Genomic DNA, 24,790 nt, shown 5'->3' on the forward strand with positions numbered 1-24,790 from the left:
CCCCCACAACCTGCGGTACTTTTTAACCCAATCTGTTTGGGATTGAGGGCGGGACTCCAGGGTCCCTAGCAGGCCCCGCAGCCGCGCATGCTCAGAGCGCAGGGACCGCTCCACCTCGTCCGTGGCCCCGCCCACCCAGGCCGCAAGGGCTGCCGGGACGGTCCCCATCTTCTTGGAGCGCTTTAGGCCGGCCGGCCGCGCTGGGAAGTGGAGTCGTTGCTGTTGCTGTTTGTGAGCCTGTGGCGCCGCTTCTGTGGGCCGGAACCTTAAAGGTGGGTAACTCTCGGTGGCTAATGAGAAGCTACAAAAGGGCCCGCTTTGTTGGTGCGCGACCGCGCGTTTCCGTTCCTTATTGCTTCTCGCGGCGTCCGTCCGCCCCTCGCCTTCCTCACGTTCAGGCCGAGCGCCGCGTGGGCCGCAGCCGGAGGCGGCGGAGCCGAGGGGGCGCGGGCGGCGGCGAGGCTGCCGCTGCTAGGAATGCGGGATCCTGGGGTTCCCCGCACGTGGCTGGTGCCTAGGCAGTTCCGCGGTTGCTTAGAGACGGGACTATGGCTGCCCCCATCCCCATTGCGTCTTTTCGTTTTTTTTTTTGTTACCTCCACCGCGTTCTAATTTCACCGAAGGCTTGTGGCCATCTCTGTAAGTTTCTGGGGAGGTGGCCACGGGGTAAACGCCGGAGGGTTCTGTGGAGCCTATGGGACTGACTGGAGGCCAAAGAACTTTGGGCCGCAGATGTACCCCAGCGTCACTCTTTTGGTCTATTAGGGCCTTCATCGCTCACATGAGGTTTCAGTGTGAAACGTGGGTAATATTTCATTTACAGTCGTACATTCTGGAAAAGTATCTGATGAAACGCAGTTCCAAAATTAGGCCAAATAGGTTTTGCAGGGTCTAAATAGTTCTTTTATTTCATCGTTTGCTTTGTAGGGGGCCCTAGATCACGGTAGTAACTTAAGAGTGTAGATTGTGATAGACAAGACAATACATAAAATTGAGTAATTTCTCTAGGGGGATGTGGATCACACAGTACCCCGTTGCAAGTGCTTCCTATGTGTATCCAGGGTATCGAATGCAATTGCAGTGTGTCAGGCGATGCTTCCAAGAAGTGTACCTACATCAGTTCATAACTAGAGTCAACTAATGGCAATATTCTTGATGATTTGTTCACATAACTTTTGTACAATTGGGATGACTGGGTGGCTTAGTAGAGTCCTGGAGGCAAGTACTTTGTAATTAGAAGACTTGGTTTGTAATTTCTAGCGAACCAATAGCACAGCTTCCTTTTTTCCCTGCAGTGCTAATGTCAGGAATACGAAACAGGAAACTGGCTATCCAATGTATTAGTAAATTAGTAGGCATACTCCCCACTTTAATGTTGTGTTAGTGTGACCACATTCTCCCATTTTTGTTTTCGTATGTTCCTTAGCATAGAGTATCTAAGGAACTGTAACGTTTTTCACCTTAAAGTTATGATGCCTAACTTGGTAACAAGGTTTGGGTAAGTCAGTTGTGACTACATTTTAACAGAAATGAGGCCGGGCGCGGTGGCTCACGCCTGTAATCCCAGCACTTTGGGAGGCCAAGGCGGGTGGATCGCCTGAGGTCAGGAGTTCAAGACCAGCCTGACCAACATGGTGAAACCCCGTCTCTACTAAAAATACAAATATTAGTCAGCCGTGGTGGCGGGCGCCTGTAATACTAGCTACTCAGGAGGCGAAGGCGGAATCGCTTGAACCTGGGAGGCGGCGGTTGCAGTGACCCGAGATCGCACCATTGCACTCCAGCCTGGGCAACAAGAGCGAGACTCCGTCTCAAAAAAAAAAAAAAAAAAAAAAAAAGAAATGAACCCATACCAAACAAATGCACAGAGAGCCATGGTGATATACTGGTAGATAGTTATATGTTTAAAACTGGAAATGGTTGGTAAGTGATTGGAGTTTTTTTCCCTAAAGCTTGCTTGACCAGCTAAGTGAAGATGAACAGTTTCTTGCTATAGCAAATTGGGTAATGATTTACTGAAAGACAAGTTTTTTTATAGGTTTTAGATTTTTTCATTACTTATTCCAAAGTGTTGCTTTGTTGAGATATTTGAGAACTGAGTAAAGAAACTGAACCCGTGAAAATAGAAATTCTTGATTTTTTAAGAAAACAATGGGATATTAATACTTGGTAAACATTCTCTTTCTAGTCTTGAGTTTTATATAAAAAATAACTTTATGCTAATTTGGGAAATTTTACAGATAGCTGCAATGGCTGAAAATGGTGATAATGAAAAGATGGCTGCCCTGGAGGCCAAAATCTGTCATCAAATTGAGGTATGATTCCTGTGCTATAAACTGCAAAAACAAGTTCCTTGAAAGAAAATGTAGGACCTCAACACAAATAAAGAAAGAACATTTAATTTCAGTATATGGACATATTCAACATTTGGCTTGCCTTTGATTCTTAGATGAACATATAATAGCATACAGTTTTATATTGGTGGAGCCAGGTTGTGAAACTTAAGATGTACAAACATTTCAAAAAGTAACACTATAAACTAGAGTTACTTAATCTTTTTAAAATTTTAGTTTCATAGTCTCATAAAATTTTAGCTTCATAGTCTCATATAAAATGAGAATAATAGTAGTTCCCTCCTCATAAGGTAGTTTGGAGGATTAGTGAATATAATGTTAAGTACTTAGAAGAATTCCTGACACATAAGTAACATAAAAGTCCTTGGTAAAGTACCTTCCCTGTTAAATAACACTGTATTTTTGATGGTCTTAGTAGTTTTTTTCTGCCCAGTCAGTTCTCAGCTATCGTAACTTTAATATAGTATCTTTTTTTTTTTTGAGATGGAGTCTCACTCTGTTGGCCAGGCTGGAGTGCAGTGGCACTATCCTGGCTCACTACAACAGTATCGGCTCACTGCAGCCTCTGCCTCCTGGGTTCAAATGATTCTTCTGCCTCAGCCTCCCAAATAACTGGGACTACAGGAGCACGCCACCACACCCGGCTAATTTTTGTATTTTTAGTAGAGACGGGGTTTCACCATGTTGGCCAGGCTGGTCTCGAACTCCAGACCTCAGGTGATCTGCCCACCTCAGCCTCCCAAAGTGCTGGGATTACAGGTGTGAGCCACTGTGCCCGGCCAGTAACTTTAATATAGTATCTGTTTTCAAAACCCTCTTAGCATTTTTTCAAATTTAGGTATTATGTTTATGTTAATGTAATACCTCAAGTGATCCGCAGTACCTTTGCAGTACTGATGCAGGAGGATGGCTTGAGTCCAGGAGTTAGAGACCAGCCTGGGCAACATGATGAGGCCCCATCTCTACAAAAAAATTTTAAAAATTAGCTGAGTGTGTTAGCGGTTTACCTGTAGTCCTAGCTACTTGGGAAGCGGAGGTGGGAGGATTGATGGAGCCCAGAAGGTAGAGGCTGCAGTGGCTGTGATCATACCACTGCACTCCAGCCTGGATGACAGAGCGAGACACTATTTTGCGGGGCGAGGGGAAGAAACTTGAGAGTCTTTGTGAGCATACTCTGGCTGGGGAGGCTGCCTGATTTGCAAATCGTTCTTTGTTCATTTAAACTCAAAAAGAAAAATACCTTAAAATCTTTACAATATCAATAATGGTTGCATGGGAAATTATCTCTAAACTTAGGTTCTTGCCAAGAACCCCTCAGATTATATTGTTTGGTGTGGGGTTTTTCTGCAATTCTCAGAACTGTTTTTTTTTTTTTTTAAGCTGCACCTCTCTGCATTTAAAATGTCTTATGTTCCTTTTTTTGGTATTAATTTCTTTATGACTGTAGGGAGAAAAATTAGAAATTATTCATTCTGTGTTTAATACTTAGAACAATACTAAGATGTATATAGAAAAGGTTGTATCTCTCCCACCACCTGCTAACTCTCAAATCCTACTCTTCTGAGGTTATCAAGGTTAAAAGCTTTTGACACTTTGCTTCATGCTCCTACTAATTTTTTTAGTGGACCTTATATTTTACAGCAGTTCTAGGTTTACAGCAAAATTGAGTGGAAGGTACAGAGATTTTCTATATATCCCCTGCCTCCACACAAGCATAGTGCCTTCACCTTTTAAAACATCCCCCACCAGAGTGGTACATTTCTAACAATTTTATTTCCTTCCCTTTCCCCTGCTAAACATAGGATGCATTTTCATGGAGAAAAGTTTTGTAATCAATAATTTTTTCATTCTCCTCTTTAATATGAAGGATCTTTCTAATTTTTTTTAGCTGTAATCATTCTTTGACAAATATTCTTATATATAAATCTTAGTAAACATGTTTATTGATTTCTTCAAAGTAAAATTCTTAGAAGGAGCCATACTGGTTCAAGGATTATGCACATTTAAAAAAACACTGATAATTGTCAGTTTACATCTACCTGAATGGCTAGTTCTCTGTGTTCAAGTCAATACTAGGTAGTCTTGGTTTTTTTTCTGATCTTAGCCAGTTTGTTAGGTGAAAAATGCTGTCTCGTTGCTGTAAATTGTATTTCTTTGATTAATAATGAAGTGAGGTTGGATTTTCTTTTAGGTTACAGTACCTTATTTATTTATTTATTTTTTGTGATGGAGTCTCACTCTTGTCTCCCAGGCTGGAGTGCAGAGTGCAGTGGCGTGATCTTGGCTCAACACAACCTCCACCTTCCAGGTTCCTCAGCTTCCCAAGTAGCTAGGATTATAGGTGGACACCACCATGCCCGGCTAATTTTTGTAGTTTTAGTGGAGATGGAGTTTCACCATGTTGGTAAGGCTGGTTTCGAACTCCTGACCTCGGGTGATCCACCCGCTTCGGCCACCCAAAGTGCTGGGATTACAGGCATGAGCTACTGCGCTTGGCCTATTTTTTATAATTTTTAAAAAAATCATTAGCTGGGCATGGTGGCATGTGCCTGTCGTCCCAGTTACTTGGAAGGCTGAGGAGGAAGATCAATTGAGCCCGGGAGTTTCAGGCTGCAGTGAGCTGTGGTTGCACCACTGCACTCCAGTCTGGGCAACAAAGCAAGACCCGATCTCTGAAAAATAGTGTCTTTTTTTTTTTTAGACAGACAGTATTGCTCTCCGCTCAGGCTGGAGTGCAGTGGCAGTGATCTCAGCTCACTGCAACCTCTACCTCCCGGGTTCAAGCTAGTCTTGTGCCTCAGCCACCCGAGTAGTTGGGATTACAGGCGTGCACCACCATGTGTGGCTAATTTTTGTATTTTTAGTAGAGTCAGGGTTTCACCACTTTGGCCAGTCTGTTGTCGAACTTCTGGCCTCAAGAAATTGACCTGCCTCAGCCTCCCAAAGTGCTGGGATTGTGGGCTTGGGCCACCGTGCGAGGCCAATAAAATATCCTTTAACTGTTTTCTATTAGGGTATTCTCTTTTTACCCTTCTTCTTTGTTTGTAAGAATTCTTGACAAATTTGTTTGTCTTTTACTTTTTATGTTACTTCTGGCATTCCAAATAGTCATACTTGGGTTTTTCCTTGGCTTGTATATTGAGAATTCCTCTATGCTTAAATTTGATAAACATTTACTTTAACTTTTTCTCTTTTTTTTTTTTTTTTTGAGGCAGCGTCTTACTTTGTTGCCCAGGCTGGAGTACAGTGGCACAATTATGCCTCACTGCAGCTTCAACCTGCCAGGCTTAAGCAATCCTCCCACTTCAGCTTCCTGAGCTGGGACTAGAGGCACGTACCACCCATGCCTGGCCCTTTTTTTTTTTTTTTTTTTTTGGAGAGCTGGGGTCTTGCCATGTTGCCCAGGCTGGTCTTGAACTCCTAGACTCAAGCGATGCACCCACCTCAGCCTCCTAAAGTGCTGGGATTAGGCATGAACCACCACTCCTGGCCCCCCCACCCTTTTTTTTTTTTTTTTTTGAGATGGTGTCTCACTCTTTTGTCAGGCTGGAGTGCAGTGGCACGATCTTGACTCACTGTAGCCTCCGCCTCCCGGTTTCAAATGATTCTCCTGCCCCAGCCCCTTGAGTAGCTGGGACTACAGGCGTGTGCCACTATGTGCAGCTAATTTTTGTATTTGTAGTAGAGACGGGGTTTCACCATGTTGGCCAGGCTGGTCTCGATCTCTTGACCTCCCAAAGTGCAGGGATTGCCGGCGTGCGCCACCGTGCCTGGCCCCTGTCTCTTATTTTTTAATTTTAAAAACTTAGAAGGCCAGGTGTGGTGGCTCATGCCTGCAATCCCAGCACTTGGGGAGGCCGAGGTGGGCAGATCGCTTGAGATCAGGAGTTCAAGGCCAACATGGTAAAACCCTGTCTCTACTGAAAATAACAAAAATTCGCTGGGCATGGTGGTACATGCCTGTAATCCCAGCTACTCAGGAGGCTGAGGCAGGAGAATCACTTGAACCTGGGAAGCGGAGGTTGCGGTAAGCTGAGTTCATGCCACAGCACTCCAGCCTGAGCGACAGAGTGAGACTCTGTCTCAAAAAAAAAATAAAATAAAAATTGAGTGATTAATCAATTTATTCCAGTTCTTTTTATTTAACCATCTATTCTTTCCACACTGATTTGCAAGAGGCTTTTCATATAATCTCTAAATATATTTTTCTTTAAGGTTTTCTAGTCTATTGACACATCTGTTACACTATTTTAGTAATTGACATTTTAGTTTTATCTTTTTGCTAATTTGTATTGTAAACATTATTGTATATTTGGGGAAAATGTTTTGCCTTTTGTAACTTATGTATTTTTAAATAACAGAACTTGGTACTGTAGAGTAATGTCAGGATTGGAGTCCATATTATACAGTGTTCTGAAATACATTGTAATTATCTCACAGTATTATTTTGGCGACTTCAATTTGCCACGGGACAAGTTTCTAAAGGAACAGATAAAACTGGATGAAGGCTGGGTACCTTTGGAGATAATGATAAAATTCAACAGGTAACAAGCTTTTAAAAATAATCTTTAGGTTTTCTGTTTACAGTGAGTGCTACTGCTGAGTCTTACGTTTTTATATATACTCTTCAGGTTGAACCGTCTAACAACAGACTTTAATGTAATCGTGGAAGCATTGAGCAAATCCAAGGCAGAACTCATGGAAATCAGTGAAGATAAAACTAAAATCAGAAGGTCTCCAAGCAAACCCCTACCTGAAGTGACTGATGAGTATAAAAATGATGTAAAAAACAGATCTGTTTATATTGTAAGTGGGCCTGTAATGCATTTAAATATCTTACATTTATTTAGAAAGTAAAGTACGGAAGAATAAGGGCTCAGGAATCACAGCCTCACTAATTACTGTATGTCCTTTCGTAATATTCTTAACCTAAGTTTCTTTTTGTTTTGAGACAGTCTCATCCTGTTGCTCACGTTGGCGTGCAGTGGTGTGATCATGGCCCACTGCAGTCTTGACCTCCTAGGCTCAAGTGATCCTCCCACCTCAGCCTCCTGAGTAGCTGGGACTACAGGTGCATGCTACCATGCCTGGCTAAAAAATTTTGTAGAGACAGGGGTCTCCCTATGTTGCCCAGGCTGGTGTCAATCTCCTGGGCTCAAGTGATCCAATCACCTTGACCTCCCAAAGTGCTGGGATTACAGGTGTGAGCCACCATGCCTAGTCCTAAGTTTTATCTTCATAAACGTGGATATTTTCTATCTTGTAGAACTGTTGTGAGAATTAAATGAAAAAAAAAAATACACCATTGGATGAAATCTTTGACATATTCTAACCACCTATTGCATATTAGCTGTTCTTATTTATCAGCAGCTAAACTTGATTGCAGTTTTCTTTAGTGTATTTTTAAATAGTTTTTTATTATGGAAAATTTCAGATACATATATAAATAGATTCAATAATGTACCATCACCAGCTTTAGTAGTTAATAACAGAACATGCAAATCATCTTGTTTTATTTCTGCTTCAACTGAATTATTTTGAAGCAAATACCAGATGAATCACTTTTATTGTACTGGAGAATAGTGGCTCCTAAACAAGGCTGTTAAGTGATTAACAAAGAGAAATAGAGATAGATAGGTATATCCTGGGTTCATTTCAAGAAAAAATGAATCAAATTCTCTCCAGTTGTTTATCTGAGAAGTCATTATTTGTTATTTGTACATTTCTTCCCACTCTTCACAGAAAGGCTTCCCAACTGATGCAACTCTTGATGACATAAAAGAATGGTTAGAAGATAAAGGTCAAGTACTAAATATTCAGATGAGAAGAACATTGCATAAAGCATTTAAGGTATGATAATACAGACTTTTTCTAGTTTTAAAATATACGGGACATAACTTAAAAAAATATTTTCCTTCCTTTTTACAGGGATCAATTTTCGTTGTGTTTGATAGCATTGAATCTGCTAAGAAGTTTGTAGAGACCCCTGGCCAGAAGTACAAAGAAACAGACTTGCTAATACTTTTCAAGTAAGTCTTTTTGCTGATGTTTCTCCTGGCCTTTTAGTTATGTGGACACACACTAGGGTAAGGAGCATGGAAGTAGTATCCCCTGAAAGGCCAATATTTTTAGTATCTTTAGATGACCTTTGAGAAATGCTTGATATTTGTTCAGTGAGAACTGTAGTCTTTTGAGACTATAAGAAAAGTGTTCATTAGTACCTTTTCACTGTTAACAATTTTTTTTTCTTTTTCTTTTTTTTTTGAGACAAGTTTCACTCTTGTCGCCCAGGCTGGAGTGCAGTGGTGTGATCTTGGCTCACTGCAACCTCTGCCTCCTGGGTTCAAGCGATTCTCCTGCCTCAGCCTCCTGAGTAGCTGGGACTACAGGCGCGTGCCACCTTGTCCACCTAATTTTTGTATTTTTAGTAGAGATGGAGTTTCACCATGTTGGCCAGGCTGGTCTCGAACTCCTGACCTCAGATCATCTGCCTGCCTTGGCCTCCCAAAGTGTTGGGACTACAGGCATGAGCCACTGCGCCCAGCCATTGTTAGGCATTACTAAAGGAGTTTATGTTTTAATACTGATTTTGCATCTAAAACTTTTAATCAGGCTGGGTATTAAAATTTGGGCTTTTGTGTGTTTGGAAAATATATCAATGCAGTTTTCATCTTATTTTTCATAGCCTATATATGTCTTTTTTTTGTTGTTTTACAGTACAAAGGATTTGAGATTTGGGTCACATTCTTTGTGTATGTGTGTCTAAGTGTCTACAAATGGGGATGAACCAGAGCATTTTCATGATAAAATTAGGTGTAGGGCCATAGTTCCCTACTTTAGAAGACTGTGCATTAGTCTTCTAAATGGTATATACTAAACTTGATTGACTTAGAGATGCACTGTGATGGGTCATAGTATCAGTGTTAAATCCTCAAAAATTATTTAACATGATTTTCACATGTTATTCTTTTTTGTGTGTGTGTGTGAGCAACATGGCTGTTTATTTCACCTGGGTGCAGGCGAGCTGAGTCCGAAAAGAGAGTCAGTGAAGGGAGATAGGGGTGGGGCTGTTTTATAGGATTTGGGAAGGTAATGGAAAATTACAGTCAAAGGGGGTTGTTCTCTGGTGGGCAGGGGTGGGGGGGGGCCACAAAGTGCTCGGTGGGGGAGCTTCTGAGCCAGTTAAGGTGGAGCAGGAACAAATCACAATGGTGGGATGTCATCAGTTAAGGCGGGCCAGGTCCTTTTCACTTCTTTTGTGATTCTTCAGTTACTTCAGGCCATCTGGGCGTATACATGCAAGTCACAGGGGATGCGATGGCTCGGCTTGGGCTCAGAGGCCTGACATTCCTGCCTTCTTATATTAATAAGAAAAATAAAATAAAATAGTGTTGAAGTGTTGGGGCCGTGAAAATTTTTGGGGGGTGGTATGGAGACAGAATGGGCGATGTTTCTCAGGGCTGCTTCAAGCGGGATTAGGGGCAGTGTGGGAACCTAGAGTGGGAGAGATTAAGCTGAAGGGAGATCTTGTGGTATAAGGGCTGATACTGTGGGGTTGTTAGAAGAAACATTTGTCATATAGAATGATTGGTGATGGCCTGGATATGGTTTTGTATGAATTGAAAAAATGGAATAAGAGAAGGAGAAAAACAGGTATAAAAGGACTAAGAATTGGGAGGACCTAGGACATCTAATTAGAGAGTGCCTAAGGAGGTTCAGCATAGTCCTACCAGCAAAGATTATTTATTTACTTCAAGAGTTAAGAGTGGCAGTTTGGGGATAGCACGAGGAGGTATCAGCTGTGATGGCTTGGAGAAACAGTGTAAACCGGCAGTGTAAACAAGAGCAGGGCCTGTATGAGTAGTTGAGAACGGTGAATAGGAGTATGACTAGACAGAAGATAGTAGGGATGACAAGTTATTTGGGGGCACAGTCTAAGTTGGTCTGGTGTCTGGAATGAGACTGGGGCCTAATAAAAAGGAGCGTCTATACAGGAGCTTAAATGGGCTGTACCTTGTAGCATTCTGAAGACAGGTCTGACTTCTGAAAAGGGAAAGTGGTAAAAGTATTGTCCAGTCCTTTTTAAGGTGGTGGCTGAGCTTGGTGAGGTGTGTTTTTAATAGACCATTAGTCTGTCACTGAATACTAAGAGCCGGAAAAAATGCTTGGCTGATTTGACTAATAAAGGCTGGTCTGTTATGAGACTGTATAGAGGTGGGAAGGCTAAACTGAGGAATTATGTCCGACAGAAGGGAAGAAATGACTGTGGTGGCCTTCTCAGACCCTGTAGGAAAGGCCTCTACTTATCTAGTGAAAGTGTCTACTTAGACTAAGAGGTATTTTAGTTATCTGACTCAGGGCATGTTGAGTAAAGCTAATTTGCCAGTCCTGGGTGGGGGCAAATCTTCAAGCTTGATGTGTAGGGAAGGGAGGGGGCCTGAATAATCCTTGAGGAGTAGTAGAATAGCAGATAGAATAGCAGATGGAACACTGAGAAGTTATTTCCTTGATGATAGATTTCTACAATGGAAAGGAAATGAAAGGTTCTAAGAGGCAGGCTGGTGGCTTGTACTATAGCATAGCCTGCCTTTGCTGGTGTGTGGTGATTAGGCCTGGTGGAACTGCCATCAATAAATCAAGCGTAATCAGGGTGAGAAACAGGGAAGAAGGAAATGTGGGGAAATGGGATGAACATCAGGTGGATCAGAGAGATGCAGTCATGAGGGTCAGGTGTGGTATCTGGAATAATGTGGGAGGCTGGATTGAAGTCCGGGCCAGAAACAGTGGTAATTGTGGGACTTAACAAAGAGTGAGTACAGCTGAAGGAGCGGGGGAGCAGAAAGTATATGCATCAAGTATGAGGAAGAAAACAGATTTTGGAAGTTATGAGAAATGCAGAGAGTGAGTTGAGCATAGTTTGTGATTTTGAGGGCCTCTTAAAGTATTAAAGCAGTGGCAGCCGTTGCATGGAGACATGAGGGCTAGGCTAAAACAGTAAGGTCAACTTGTTTGGACAGAAAGGCTACAGGGTGCGGTCCTGGCTCTTGTGTAAGAATTCTGACCGCACTAACCATGCCTAGGAAGGAAAGGAGTTGTTGTTTTGTAAGGGATTGAGGTTTGGGAGATTAATCGGACACAATCAGCAGGGAGAGCACGTGTTTTTACGAGAATTATGCCGAGATAGGTAACAGATGAGGATGAAATTTGGGCTTGACTGAAGTAATGGGGTCTGTCTGTGAAGCCTTGTGGCAGTGCAGCCCAGGTAATTTGCTGAGCCTGATAGGTGTCAGGGTCAGTCCAAGTGAAAGCAAAGAGAGGCTGGGATGACAGGTGCAAAGGAATAGTAAAGAAAGCATGTTTGAGATCCAGAACAGAATAATGGATTGTGGAGGGAGGTACTGAGGGTAGGAGAGTATATGGGTTTGGCACCATGGGGTGGATAGGCAAAACAATTTGGTTGATAAGGCATAGATCCTGAACTAAATTGTAAGCCTTGTCTGGTTTTAGGAGTTAGAATGGAATTGTAAGGAGAGTTTATAGGCTTTAAAAGGCCATGCTGTAGCAGGCAAGTGATAACAGGCTTTAATCCTTTCAAAGCATGCTGTGGGATGGGATGTTGGCATTGAGTGGGGTAAGGGTGATTAGGTTTTAATGAGATGGTAAGGCGTGCATGATCAGTCACCGAGGAGGGAGTAGAGGTATCTTATACTTATGGGTTATGGTGGGGGAATAAAAGAGGCGGACGCAAAGGAGGCTTTGGATTGGGAAGAAGGGCAGCAATGAGATGTAGCTGTAGTCCAGGAATAGTCAGGGAAGCAGATAATTTGGTTAAAATATCTCAGCCTAATAAGGGAACTGGGCAGGTGGGGATAACTAAAAAAGAGTGCATAAAAGAGTATTGTCTAAGTTGGCACCAGAGTTGGGGAGTTTTAAGAGGTTTAGAAGCCTGGCTGTCAATACCTACAACAGTTATGGAGGCAAGGGAAACAGGCCCTTGAAAAGAAGGTAATGTGGAGTGGGTAGCCTCCGTATTGATTAAGAAGGGGACGGACTTACCCTCCACTGTGAGAGTTACCTAAAGCTCAGCATCCGCGATGGTCTATGGGGCTTCCGAGGCAATTGGGCAGTGTCAGTCTTCAGCTGCTAAACCAAGAAGGAGTGAGTCAGAGAGCCTTGGGTCAGAGTTTCAGGGGCTCTGGGAGTGGCTGCCAGGTGAGTTGAACAGTCCGATTTCCAGTGGGGTCCTGCACAGATGGGACACAGCTTAGGAGGAATCCTGGGCTGCAGGCATTCCTTGGCCTGGTGGTCAGATTTCTGGCACTTGTAGCAAGCTCCTGGGGGAGGAGGTTCTGGAGGAATGCCTAGCCTCTGCGGTTCAGGCATTTGGAAGTTCTTGTGTGCTGGAGATGTGGCTGGGGTTTATCTCACAGTGGAGGCAAGGAATTGCAACTTTTTTTTATTATTGTACACCTTGAAGATGAGGTTAATTAAGTCCTGTTGTGGGGTTTGAGGGCCAGATTCCAATTTTTGGAGTTTTATTTAATGTCAGGAGCAGATTGGGTAATAAAATGTATATTGAGAATAAGATGGCCTTTTGACCTTTTAGGGTCTAGGGCTGTAAAGCGTCTCAGGGTTGCTGCCGAACGAGCCATGAACTGGGCTGGATTTTTATATTTGATGAAAAAGAGCCTAAACGCTTCTGATTTGGGATAAAGAAAAAGGAACATTAACCTTGACTATGCCTTTGGCTCCAGCCACCTTTTTAAGAGTAAATTGCTGGGCAGGTGGGGGAGGGCTAGTGACGGAAGGAAACTGTAAGCCAGACCAGGTGTGAGGAGGGGAGGCGATAAAAAGATCATAGGGTGGAGGAGAGGAGGCTGAGGAAGAATTGGGACCTAGCTCAGCCTGGCGAGGAGGGGAGAGGTCAGATGGGTCTGTAGAAAAGGAAGATTAGAAAGACTCAGTGACGCTTGGGGTTGGGACTGAGGGGACAGGCGGGAGGGAAAGAAGGAAGATTTGGGATGAGTTGCAGTGGACACAGAGACTAGGGAGGGACTGATGTGTAAAAGAATGCCTGGACGTCAGGCACCTCAGACCATTTGCCCATTTTACGACAAGAATTATTTAGATCTTGTAGGATGGAAAAATTGAAAGTGCCATTTTCCAGCTATTTGGAACTACTGTTGAGTTTGTATTGGGGTCAAGTGGCATTGCAGAAGAAAATAAGATGCTTAGATTTTAGGTCAGGTGAGAGTTGAAGAGGTTTATAAGTTCTTAAGAATACAGGCTAAGGGAGAAGAAAGAGGAATGGAAGGTGGAAGCTTGCCCATAGTGAAGGAGGCAAGCCCAGAGAAAACAGTAGAGACACGGAGAAGGAGTGGGGGTTTCTTGCCCTTCAGAAAAGCAGAGAAAGGGTTGGGGCATGGAAATAAGGGATTGGGGGTTCTTGCCCCCTAGAAAAGTGGGACTTGCCACTAACGGTGAAGGAGAAGGGGTTGAGGGGTTCTTGCCCCTGCCCCAGAAGAGCAGTTAAGGGGTAGAGACACAGAGAGAAGGGGTTGGAGTACTTGCCCCTCCCCCAGAAAAGCGGGACTTGCCGCTAAGGGTGAAGGAGAAGGGATTGAGGGGTTCTTGCCCCTGCCCCAGAAAATCAGAGAAAGGGTAGAGACACGGAGAGAAGGGGTTGGGGTACTTGCACCTCCCCCAGAAAAGCGGCACTTGCCGCTAAGGGTGAAGGACCAAGGCAGGCATCCTTGCGTGGTCTGACACCTTTGAAACGTGGGTGAATAATCAGAGAGGCGTCCCTGCAATGATTAAACACCAAGGGAAGGCTGCCTTCCCAGTCCGTGACCGGCGCCGGAGTTTTGGGTCCACGGGTAAAACGTGTCTCCTTTGTCTCTACCAGAAAATGAAAGGAATTGAAATTAAGAGAAGGGAGAGATTGAAGTGTGGCGCCAAGATTGAAAGGAGAAAGAGGTTGAGGGACAGTGAGGGAAGTTGGAGAAGAGAGTAAAAAGAGGCCGCTTACCGGATTTGAATTTGAAACATCTCTGCTTACCGGGAGATGTTTCTTGGGCTGGTCAGTCTGAGGACCTGAGGTCATAGGTGGATCTTTCTCACGGAGCAAAGAGCAGGAGGATGGGGGATTGATCTCCCACGGGAGGTCCCCCAATCCGAGTCATGGCACCAAATTTCATGCGCCACATTTCATGCCCGTCCGTGTGAAGAGACCACCAAACAGGCTTTGTGTGAGCAACATGGCTGTTTATTTCACCTGGGTGCAGGTGGGCTGAGTCTGAAAAAGAGAGTCAGCCTCATATGTTATTCTTGGATCTTGGGGATTTTATAATTTTCTCCTTTTGTGGAATTAACACTATAGAAAACTGCAATATTATTTGCATGACTTCTGATACAGTTTTTTCCCTATACATGAATGATAAATGAAAATCAACTTGAAATTGCTAATGGATAGGGGGTTTCTTTTTGGGGTCATGAAAATGTTCTGAAATTAGTAGTGATGGTTGTACAACTGAATATACTAAAAAACATTCAAGGTATACTTTAAAAGAGTGAATTTTGTGGCACATTGATTTTTTCCTTAGTAAAGCTGTTATTTAAAAAAACATGAGAGAGTAACTTCCTTGGCATATTTTGAATTTTTAGTTGATGATTATGTTGATAGTAAGTGTGTGCAACATTCATTGCTGTGCCATGTCTTAAGTTATTCAAAATAATCTGCAGTCTTAACTTTGTTCTTGTGAACTTAGCCTCTGTACTGTGTGTTCTTTAGGGACGATTACTTTGCCAAAAAAAATGAAGAAAGAAAACAAAATAAAGTGGAAGCTAAATTAAGAGCTAAACAGTAAGTATGTTGAACTAATCGTGACATAATTTGAATTCCTTAAAGCTCTGACAGAAATATAGTTGGTGAGCTCTGAAATAGTGGCAGTAGACCTTTCTCTTTGCTAGTGAAACATTGAGATCTTAAGCTGCCTTGACAATCTCGGGGCCAAATTGCATTGCAGTCTAGCATTGGATGATCAAAAAAACCTAAGGACTTCTGGCTTTGGTTAAGTAAGTTTAGTGATCATGATTGGTTAACTTTATTATGACTTAATTTTCTTATATAGTAAATAGAAGTATGTTATAATTATGATATTTTTATTTGTAGGGAGCAAGAAGCAAAACAAAAGTTAGAAGAAGATGCTGAAATGGTAAGTATATATTACTGCTATCTAGTACATCTGTAATTCAAAGTTAAATGAATAGCTTTTAAGTCTGAGGACTTTTTCAAGAAAATATGTAAGCAAAGCTATCTATAGTTGTTATTGCATTAAGTAATACATCAGGTATTATATTGAGGGAAAAGAGAAAACTAAGGATAGGAAATATGTTCTAAAATACGGAAAAGGCCAGGTGCAGTGGCCCACGCCTGTAATCCCAGCACTTTGGAAGGCTGAGGCGGGCAGATCAGTCGAGGCGAGGAGTTCGAGACCAGCCTGGCCAATATGGTGAAACCCCATCTTTACTAAAAATACAAAAATTAGCCAGGCGTGGTGGTGCATGCCTGTAATTCCAGCTACTTGGGAGGCTGAGGCAGGAGAATCACTTGAACCTGGGAGGCAGAGGTTGCAGTGAACCAAGATCATGCCACTGCACTCCAGCCTGGGTGACAGATTGAGACCCTGTTTAAAAATAAATAATATAATAAAACACAGGAAAATGTATTTTGAAATATTCAGAAAAAGTTCATTTATGCCTAGAACTTATTTTTATGAGAAAATGTCCTATAACTTCTAAAGATTCTAGTCATAGGTTAATACTAACATGACTTTTATTTTTGACTTAATAAGATACTGATGTGTATTTCCATTTAGAAAGTTACAGGTAAAAATTTTTATTTGGGGAAAATAATAATGACTATAAAATTTTTTTTTTTTTTTTTTGAGACCGAGTCTCACTTTGTTGCCCAGGCTGGAGTGCAGTGGCGCGATCTTGGCTCACTGCAAGCTCCACCTCCCAGATTCACACCATTCTTCTGCCTCAGCCTCCCAAGTAGCTGGGACTACAGGTGCCCGTCACCACGTCTGGCTAATTTTTTGTATTTTTTTTTAGTAGAGACGGGGTTTTACCATGTTAGCCAGGATGGTCTCAATCTCTTGACCTCGTGATCCGCCTGCCTCGGCCTCCCAAAGTGCTGGGATTACAGGTGTGAGCCACCGCGCCCGGCCTAAAAAATTTTTAAAGTATGATAAATACTGCCTAGAATTATTTTCCAAGATAGTTTAATAGCCAGATTTATGTAGTTTATAACTAATTAAATACCAGTTGTATAAGAGATCAAATAATATTGAAAGCCATTTTGGAATAAAGGATGACAAAGGAAAACACCAACACTATGAAGCTACTTTATTTATTTATTATTATTATTTTTTTTGAGATGGAATTTCGGTCTTGCTGCCCAGGCGGGAGAAACTATTTTAAAATAGCATTTTGGTTTCTAGTCTTTTTCTTGTATAGCTGTAATGTGGTGTGAGTCATTTCTGGTCTGTTGTTGCTTTTAAGAAACTTTTTGATCACTTTGTATATTTTTATAGAAATCTCTAGAAGAAAAGATTGGATGCTTGCTGAAATTTTCGGGTGATTTAGATGATCAGACCTGTAGAGAAGATTTACACATACTTTTCTCAAATCATGGTGAAATAAAATGGATAGACTTCGTCAGAGGAGCAAAAGAGGTTTGGAAACATCCCTATCCTTTTTAGCAATCAGTTTGAAAATCTGTAGAAACTTAGACAAAATTAGTAGAAAGTAATTTTAAAAATTGTGTTTATTAGTTTCTACTTGATCATTTGTTATTGTCACTAGATGTGATGTCTGATATTTTCTGAATTATACTAAATTAGTTTGTACTTGATCATTTACTTTGTTGGTATTGTCACTATATGTGATGTCTGATAGTTTCTGAATTATACTATGATAACTGTTCATACTGATGATTGCAGTTTTCCTTCTGTAGCATTCCTTTTCTACTGTTCAGTAAAATTCATTCAAACTGGTAAAGACATGGAAGGTTTGCAGGGTAGAAAAAATTACTTTGAACAAAGAAATTAATTGTGGGACTAAAAACCAAGGGTATGGCTTTTGTTTTCTGTCTCTGGTATAGGGGATAATTCTATTTAAAGAAAAAGCCAAGGAAGCATTGGGTAAAGCCAAAGATGCAAATAATGGTAACCTACAATTAAGGAACAAAGAAGTGACTTGGGAAGTACTAGAAGGAGAGGTGGAAAAAGAAGCACTGAAAAAAATAATAGAAGACCAACAAGAATCCCTAAACAAATGGAAGTCAAAAGGTTATTTATTCTGATTTTTCTTTAACAGTTTGGTTGTTGAACCCATTTACTTGAGCAAAAACTTTAATCAGTGTTCAAAAACATTGACAAGAGACTTAAAAAAATTCTTTACAGAGTGCTCAATTGTGTCTCTACAGGTCGTAGATTTAAAGGAAAAGGAAAGGGTAATAAAGCTGCCCAGCCTGGGTCTGGTAAAGGAAAAGTACAGTTTCAGGGCAAGAAAACGAAATTTGCTAGTGACGATGAACATGATGAAAATGGTGCAACTGGTAAGTTTTTTTCTAAGTCCTTTGGTCGTTTCATGAGAAAATTTCTACTTCCATAAATAAATGAATTGCCAGAGAGAATAGGGATTTGGCTTTTCAACTCCTGGATAAGTGCCTTTCTTGGATTATTATGATTTACCTCGGTTATGCTGTTGTATAAGTCAGGGACAGGATATTTGGAAGATGAATCTAGAGGTCAGGTCTGTACTAGAGAAAAGCCTTTTCTCATTGGTGCAAGGAAGTTGTTGGATCCTTTTCAAGAGTATCATTATTAGTAATTGTGCTCAGTATTAAACTAGAGCAGTACTTAGGTTGAATTTAACAAAAATTAATTGTTACGTTATAGGACCTGTGAAAAGAGCAAGAGAAGAAACAGACAAAGAAGAACCTGCATCCAAACAACAGAAAACAGAAAATGGTGCTGGAGACCAGTAGTTTAGTAAACCAATTTTTTATTCATTTTAAATAGGTTTTAAACTACTTTTGTTTGTGGGGGCTTTTAAAAGGAAAACCGAATTAGGTCCACTTCAATGTCCACCTGTGAGAAAGGAAAAATTTTTTTGTTGTTTAACTTGTCTTTTTGTTATGGAAATGAGATTTCTTTGAATGTATTGTTCTGTTTGTGTTATTTCAGATGATTCAAATATCAAAAGGAAGATTCTTCCATTAAATTGCCTTTGTAATATGAGAATGTATTAGTACAAACTAATAAAATATATACTATATGAAAAGAGCAAAAACATTTTGATTTTTTTTTTTCTTTTTGTACCCAAAGCATTTAGGAAAGAACTAGAATATTAGCTATTGGTGATGGGCCCTTCCCACAGGCCATTTATAGTGTCTCCTAGGCTGGCTTTCTATATTTACACAGGAAAGTTGATAACACTAGAAATAATTACTTGTCACAAAGCTTTTCTTTTTTTTTCTTTTTCTTTTTTGAGACTGAGTCTCACTCTTATCGCGCAGGCTGGAGTTCAGTGGCGCAATCTCAGCTCACTGCAACCTCCGCCTCCTGAGTTCAAGCGATTCTCTTGCCCCAGCCTCCTGTGTAGCTGGGATTACAGGCATGAGCCACCACATCCGGCCCAGAAAGCTTTTCAATACCGAATGTAGACCAGCTAAAATCAAGAGACTTACTGATTTCTTTTTGTGAAACTTGTATGATGCTGGCAGGTCATATCGAAGCTCTGTAAAACAAAAGCCACCTAAGGATAAAATTATATTTCCAAGCATTTCCCACCCTTGACTAAACAACAACAACAAAAACGAAGAAAAGTGTTAGGTGCTGGTAAGCTGAACATTTTAGAACCTTTAACTTACTTATCCAAGTAGTGACTTGCTATATTCCTAGCACTGGTCATGGCAGCTTGGCATTTCTGTTACTATGGCCATTTATACTGAAATTTGAGGTTATAAGTGATGAGTTTAGAAGGATAAAAAGTGGACGAAAAAGTAAATCCTATGAAAATGATGATACCTATTTTTAATTTCCTAATAGTCTATAGCTAACTTATCACATAACCATGCTTATTTCAAAATTTTCTTACCCAGAGTTTAATAATGGTAGTAAGTACCCATCTTCCTAAGCTCTAAAACGAAAACCAGTTTTTCATATTTCTTCCTTCTAAAGAATAACGTAGATTCTCCAAACTCTTTACTACTGATCTATTTTAGAGGGATGGCAGTGAGTCTACTACTCCTGTATGTCACAGCTTTCAAGTTTTAATGTGCAATCAAATCACCTGGGGATCTTGTTGAAATGCAGATTCTAGTTCAGTAGGTCTGGGTGGAGCCTGAAATTCTTTTTTTTTTGAGACGGAGTCTCGCTCTGTCGCTCAGGCTGGAGTGCAGTGGCACGATCTGGGCTCACTGCAAGCTCCACCTCCCGGGTTCATGCCATTCTCCTGCCTCAGCCTCCCGAGTAGCTGGGATTACAGGTGCCTGCCACCAAGCCTCGCTAATTTTTTGGTATTTTTTAGTAGAGACAGGGTTTCACTGTGTTAGCCAGGATGGTCTTGATCTCCTGACCTCATGATCCGCCCGCCTCAGCCTCCCAAAGTGTTGGGATTCCAGGTGTCAGCCACCATGCCTGGCCTGAAATTCTTTATTTCTAACAAGGAAATCTCAGGGATTTTAATGCTGATGGTCTGAGGACCACATTTGGAGGAACAAGCCTCTGGCTTGGTATACTACTGGGACTGTTCTAAGGTGTTCCATACTGCATATAATACCTAAAACTGGCTGGGCGCGGTGGCTCATACCTCTAATCCCAGCACTTTGGGAGGCCAAAGCGGGCGGATGACCTGAGGTGAAGAGTTCGAGACCAGCCTGGCCAACATGGTGAAACCTTCGTCTCTACTAAAAATAATAATTTAAAAAAAACAGCTGGGTGTGGTGGTACACCTGTAGTCCCAGCTACTTGGGGAGGCAGAGGCAGGAGAAGAATCCCTTGAACCCAGGAGGTGGAGGTTACAGTGAGCCAAGATCGTGCCGCTGCCCTCCAGCCTGGGCAACAGAGGGAGACTCCATCTCAAAAAACAAAAACAAAAAAACACCCCTAAAACTGTCTAAGTAATGCAACACTGAAAATAACAGAAGACGAACAGAGGTATATATTACATTATTAATTATTATGAACAGTAATATATCTAGCTGTATGTTTAACACTACAGTGGCAATTCATTGTTTATTATTGTGAAAAAACATGTTCCCTTATTGCACTCTTATTTCAGGCTTAGATTATAATTAGCTTCTAGTTATATGCTTTTCCTGTTTTGATGTTTGTGACTATTACCCAATTTAGTAATAAAAATGTATCAAACATGATTTACTCATAGTGTTGATATTTAGAAGAAAAAGATAAATGTTATTTGATTCCAGGGGCAATTAGAGAATGGAATTAGAGGCCGGGCTCAGTGGCTCACACCTGTAATCCCAGCACTTTAGGAGGCCAAGGCTGGAGGATCACTGAGGTCAGGAGTTCAAGACCAGCCCGGCCAATGTGGTGAAACCCTGTCTCTACTAAAGTTTAAAAAATTAGCCGGGCATGGCAGTGCATGCCTGTAGTTCCAGCTATTCGGGAGATTGAGGCAAGAGCATTGCTTGAACCCGGGAGGTGGAGGTTGCCACTGCACTCCAGCCTGGGTAACAGAGCAAGGCTCTGTCTCAAAAAAAAAAAAAGAAAATGAAATTAGAAAGATTATCCAGGAATAATGTGGTGGCATTTTCCATGAATGAATTTCAAACTAAGATCTGACCAACTCCAAGCCCACTTTTTTTTTTTTTTTTTTTTTGAGACGGAGTCTCGCTCTGTTGCTTAGGCTGGAGAGCAGTGGCGCGATCCCAGCTCACTGCAAGCTCCACCTCCCGGGTTCACGCCATTCTCCTGCCTCAGCCTCCTGAATAGCTGGGACTATAGGCGCCTGCCACCACGCCCGGGTAATTTTTTTGTATTTTTAGTAGAGATGGGGTTTCACCATGTTAGTCGGGATAGTCTCAATCTCCTGATCTCGTGATCCGCCTGCCTCAGCCTCCCAAAGTGCTGGGATTACAGGCGTGAGCCACGGCGCCCAGCCCACTTTTTTTTGGTTTGTTTTTGTTTTTTTGAGACTAAGTCTTCTCTGTCGTCCAGGCTGAAGAACAGTGGTGCGATCTCGGCTCACTGCAACCTCTGCCTCCGGGACTCAAGCGATTCTCCCGCCTCAGTCTCCCAAGTAGCTGAGATTACAGGTGTGCGCCACCATGCCTGGCTAATTTTTTATATTTTTAGTAGAGACGGGTTTTCACCATGTTGGCCAGGCTGGTCTAGAACTCCAAATCTCAGGTGATCTGCCCACCTCGGCCTCCCAAAGTGCTGGGATTACAGGCGTGAGCCACCACACCTGGCCCCCAGCCCATGTTTTTAGCCATTGTGCTGCTATACAGTGTTCTGCCTGAGTCTGGAGTGACCAAATACCTGAGTGCTATTAGAAATTTTCAGTAAATCACATAAATTAGGACAATCTCAGGCTAAGTGTTCATTCTGCTTTTACTCCATTTCCAATCTATTACCAATCATGCACATTTTGCCACACTGTAAAGCGTACTTTATAGTATATCTTCTCAGCACCTGCATGAAAATTTTGGTTGGGCGAATACATGTTGTCCCTTTTGGATATTAGGATTGAGATTTGTCTTACCTGCTATAATATCTATCTTGATTTTCCATTCTGCAGCTTTCTTTTGAACATGCTGAACATAAATAATACGTTGTTATGAGCTGATTTTTAAATAAGGATTTTTTAAAATTGCTTTTTACTAATACTTGAGATTGAGTTTTTAAGCTTAAAATTTCATTAGAGTCTAGACCCTTATAAAAATTTCAATTGAATGGATAGTATTCTGAAAATAAGAAATCAATTTCAATACATTTAACTATCTGAACCAAATCACACAATAAATCCAAGTGATAGAAAGCTACTCATGCACCACATAATGCCATTTGGGGTTATCTAGGGACTGCATATATTTTGGTAGTCCCATAAAATTATCAATGGAGCTGAAAAATTGCTATTGCCTAGTGATGTAGCTATCGACATCATAGCACAACACATTACCTTCTTGGTGTTTATATATGTTTAGATCAAAAGAATATCATTGTGTTACAATTGCCTGTAGTATTCAATACAGTAATAGGTTGACAGGTTTGTAGCCTAGGAACAATAGACTATAACCACAGAGCCTCGGTGGTCCACTCTATGTTTGCACAATGATGAAATCACCTCAGGATGCATTTCTCAGAATGCATTAGTCAGAACATATCCCTGTTGTTAAAGGATGCATGACTATTTCAGAAATCTATCAAAGATGTGTAATGTTCTCATATGGTTTCTGTAGCATTATTTCATTAATATATACAGCTAGCTAGCCTAGAAACCATTTGGCAGAGATATGTACATGGGGAATTCAGTTCATGCAGTAAAACTGAGTTTTATAAAATTCATGTTATGCCAAGACTATACTTTCAGGGATCATTTCTATAGTTTGTTACTAGAGAAGTTTCTCCGAAAGTGTAGAGCACCATATTGTGAAAATGGCCATACTGCCCAAGGTAATTTATAGATACAATGCTATCCCCATCAAGCTACCACTGACTTTCTTCACAGAATTGGAAAAAACTACTTTAAATTTCATATGGAACCAAAAGAGCCCACATAGCCAAGACAATCCTAAGCAAAAAGAACAAAGCTGGAGGCACCACGCTACCTGACTTCAAACTATACTACAAAGCTACAGTAACCAAAATAGCATGGTACTGGTACCAAAACAGAGATATAGACCAATGGAACAGAACAGAGGCCTCAGAAATAATACCACACATCTACAACCATCTGATCTTTGACAAACCTGACAAAAACAAGCAATGGGAAAAGGATTCCCTATTTAATAAATGGTGCTGGGAAAACTGGCTAGCCATATGCAGAAAACTGAAACTGGATCCATTCCTTACACCTTATACAAAAATTAACTCAAGATGGATTAAAGACTTAAATGTAAGACCTAAAACCATTAAAAACTCTAGAAGAAAACCTAGGCAATACCATTCAGGACATAGGCATGGGCAAAGATTTCATGACCAAAACACCAAAAGCAATGGCAACAAAAGCCAAAATTGATAAGTGGGATCTAATTAAACTAAAGAGCTTCTGCACAGCCAAAGAAACTATCATCAAAGTGAACAGGCAACCTACAGAATGGGAGAACATTTTTGCAATCTATCCATCTGACAAAGGGCTAATATCCAGAATCTATAAAGAACTGAAACAAATTTACAAGAGAAAAAACAACCCCATCAAAAAGTGGGCAAAGGATATGAACAGACACTTCCCAAAAGAAGACATTTATGCAGCCAACAGACATATGAAAAAATGCTCATCATCACTGGTCATCAGAGAAATGTAAATCAAAACCACAATGAGATACTACCTCACACCAGTTAGAATGGCAATCATTAAAAAGTCAGGAAACAGATGCTGGAGAGGATGTGGAGAAATAGGAACACTTTTACACTGTTGGTGGGAGTGTAAATTAGTTCAACCATTGTGGAAGACAGTGTGGCGATTCCTCAAGGATCTAGAACTAGAAATACCATTTGACCCAGCAATCCCTTTACTGGGTATATACCCAAAGGGTTATAAATCATGCTACTATAAAGACACATGCACACGTATGTTTACTGCGGCACTATTCACAATAGCAAAGATTTGGAACCAACCCAAATGTCCATCAATAATAGACTGGATAAAGAAAATGTGGCACATATACACCATGGAATACTATGCAGCCATAAAAAATGATGAGTTCATGTCCTTTGCAGGGACATGGATGAAGCTGGAAACCATCATTCTCAGCAAACTATCACAAGGACAGAAAACCAAACACCACATGTTCTCACTCATAAGTGGGAGTTGAACAATGAGAACACATGGACACAGGGAGCGGAACATAACACACGGGGGCCTGTTGGGGGGTGGGGGGCTGGGGGAGAGATAGCATTAGGAGAAACGCCTAATGTAAATGACAAGTTGATGGGTGCAGCAAACCAACATGGCACATGTATACCTATGTAACCTGCATGTTGTGCACATGTATCCTAGAACTTAAAGTATAATTAAAAAAAAATTCATGTTATGCCAAGCTGTGCAGAACAGAGTTCACAACAGGCCTGGCTGCTTATCCTTAGAAAGGCCTGCTTAGTTTGGCCCTTGGCTGGAGACTGGGCACTTAGATTTTGGGAAGGTTCCCACTCCCTACTCCCTTAATAATAGTGTCTCACTGT

At 41.4% G+C, this 24,790-nt stretch overlaps 2 protein-coding genes and 2 pseudogenes across 7 annotated transcripts in view; 2 read left to right on the plus strand and 2 right to left on the minus strand.

Moving 5' to 3' along the window:
• The window catches only part of LOC100459597 (uncharacterized), a 32,963-nt pseudogene extending 32,189 nt beyond the window's left edge, over nt 1–774 (minus strand).
• SSB (small RNA binding exonuclease protection factor La) lies at nt 151–18,713 on the plus strand. The gene is made up of 12 exons (XM_002812577.6): nt 151–272; nt 2,241–2,315; nt 6,795–6,898; nt 6,986–7,160; nt 8,097–8,204; nt 8,283–8,383; nt 15,145–15,216; nt 15,526–15,568; nt 16,952–17,092; nt 17,521–17,707; nt 17,845–17,976; nt 18,320–18,713. Exons 2-12 carry the CDS (start codon nt 2,250–2,252, stop codon nt 18,406–18,408), a joined length of 1,218 nt encoding a protein of 405 aa, XP_002812623.4. The 5' UTR covers nt 151–272; nt 2,241–2,249; the 3' UTR covers nt 18,409–18,713.
• METTL5 (methyltransferase 5, N6-adenosine) overlaps nt 18,409–24,790 on the minus strand; it is a 13,266-nt gene continuing 6,884 nt past the window's right edge. For 3 of the 6 annotated variants that reach the window (XM_009237806.2, XM_009237805.2, NM_001132102.1), the window contains 3 exons: nt 22,152–22,203; nt 19,111–19,160; nt 18,409–18,511 (listed from right to left, as the gene is read on the minus strand). In XM_009237806.2, coding sequence (XP_009236081.1) covers nt 18,473–18,511; nt 19,111–19,160; nt 22,152–22,203 — 141 coding nt within the window. In that variant the 3' untranslated portion in view covers nt 18,409–18,472. Of the gene's footprint in view, nt 18,512–19,110; nt 19,179–22,151; nt 22,204–24,790 lie in introns of all 6 variants that reach the window. The other 3 variants (XM_054548630.1, XM_054548629.2, XM_024242922.3) reach the window with 2 other exon arrangements.
• LOC112132534 (small nucleolar RNA U3) lies at nt 22,964–23,080 on the plus strand (annotated as a pseudogene).

This window comes from Pongo abelii, chromosome 11 (assembly GCF_028885655.2).
Source record: "Pongo abelii isolate AG06213 chromosome 11, NHGRI_mPonAbe1-v2.0_pri, whole genome shotgun sequence".
Classification (NCBI taxonomy): Eukaryota; Metazoa; Chordata; class Mammalia; order Primates; family Hominidae; genus Pongo; species Pongo abelii.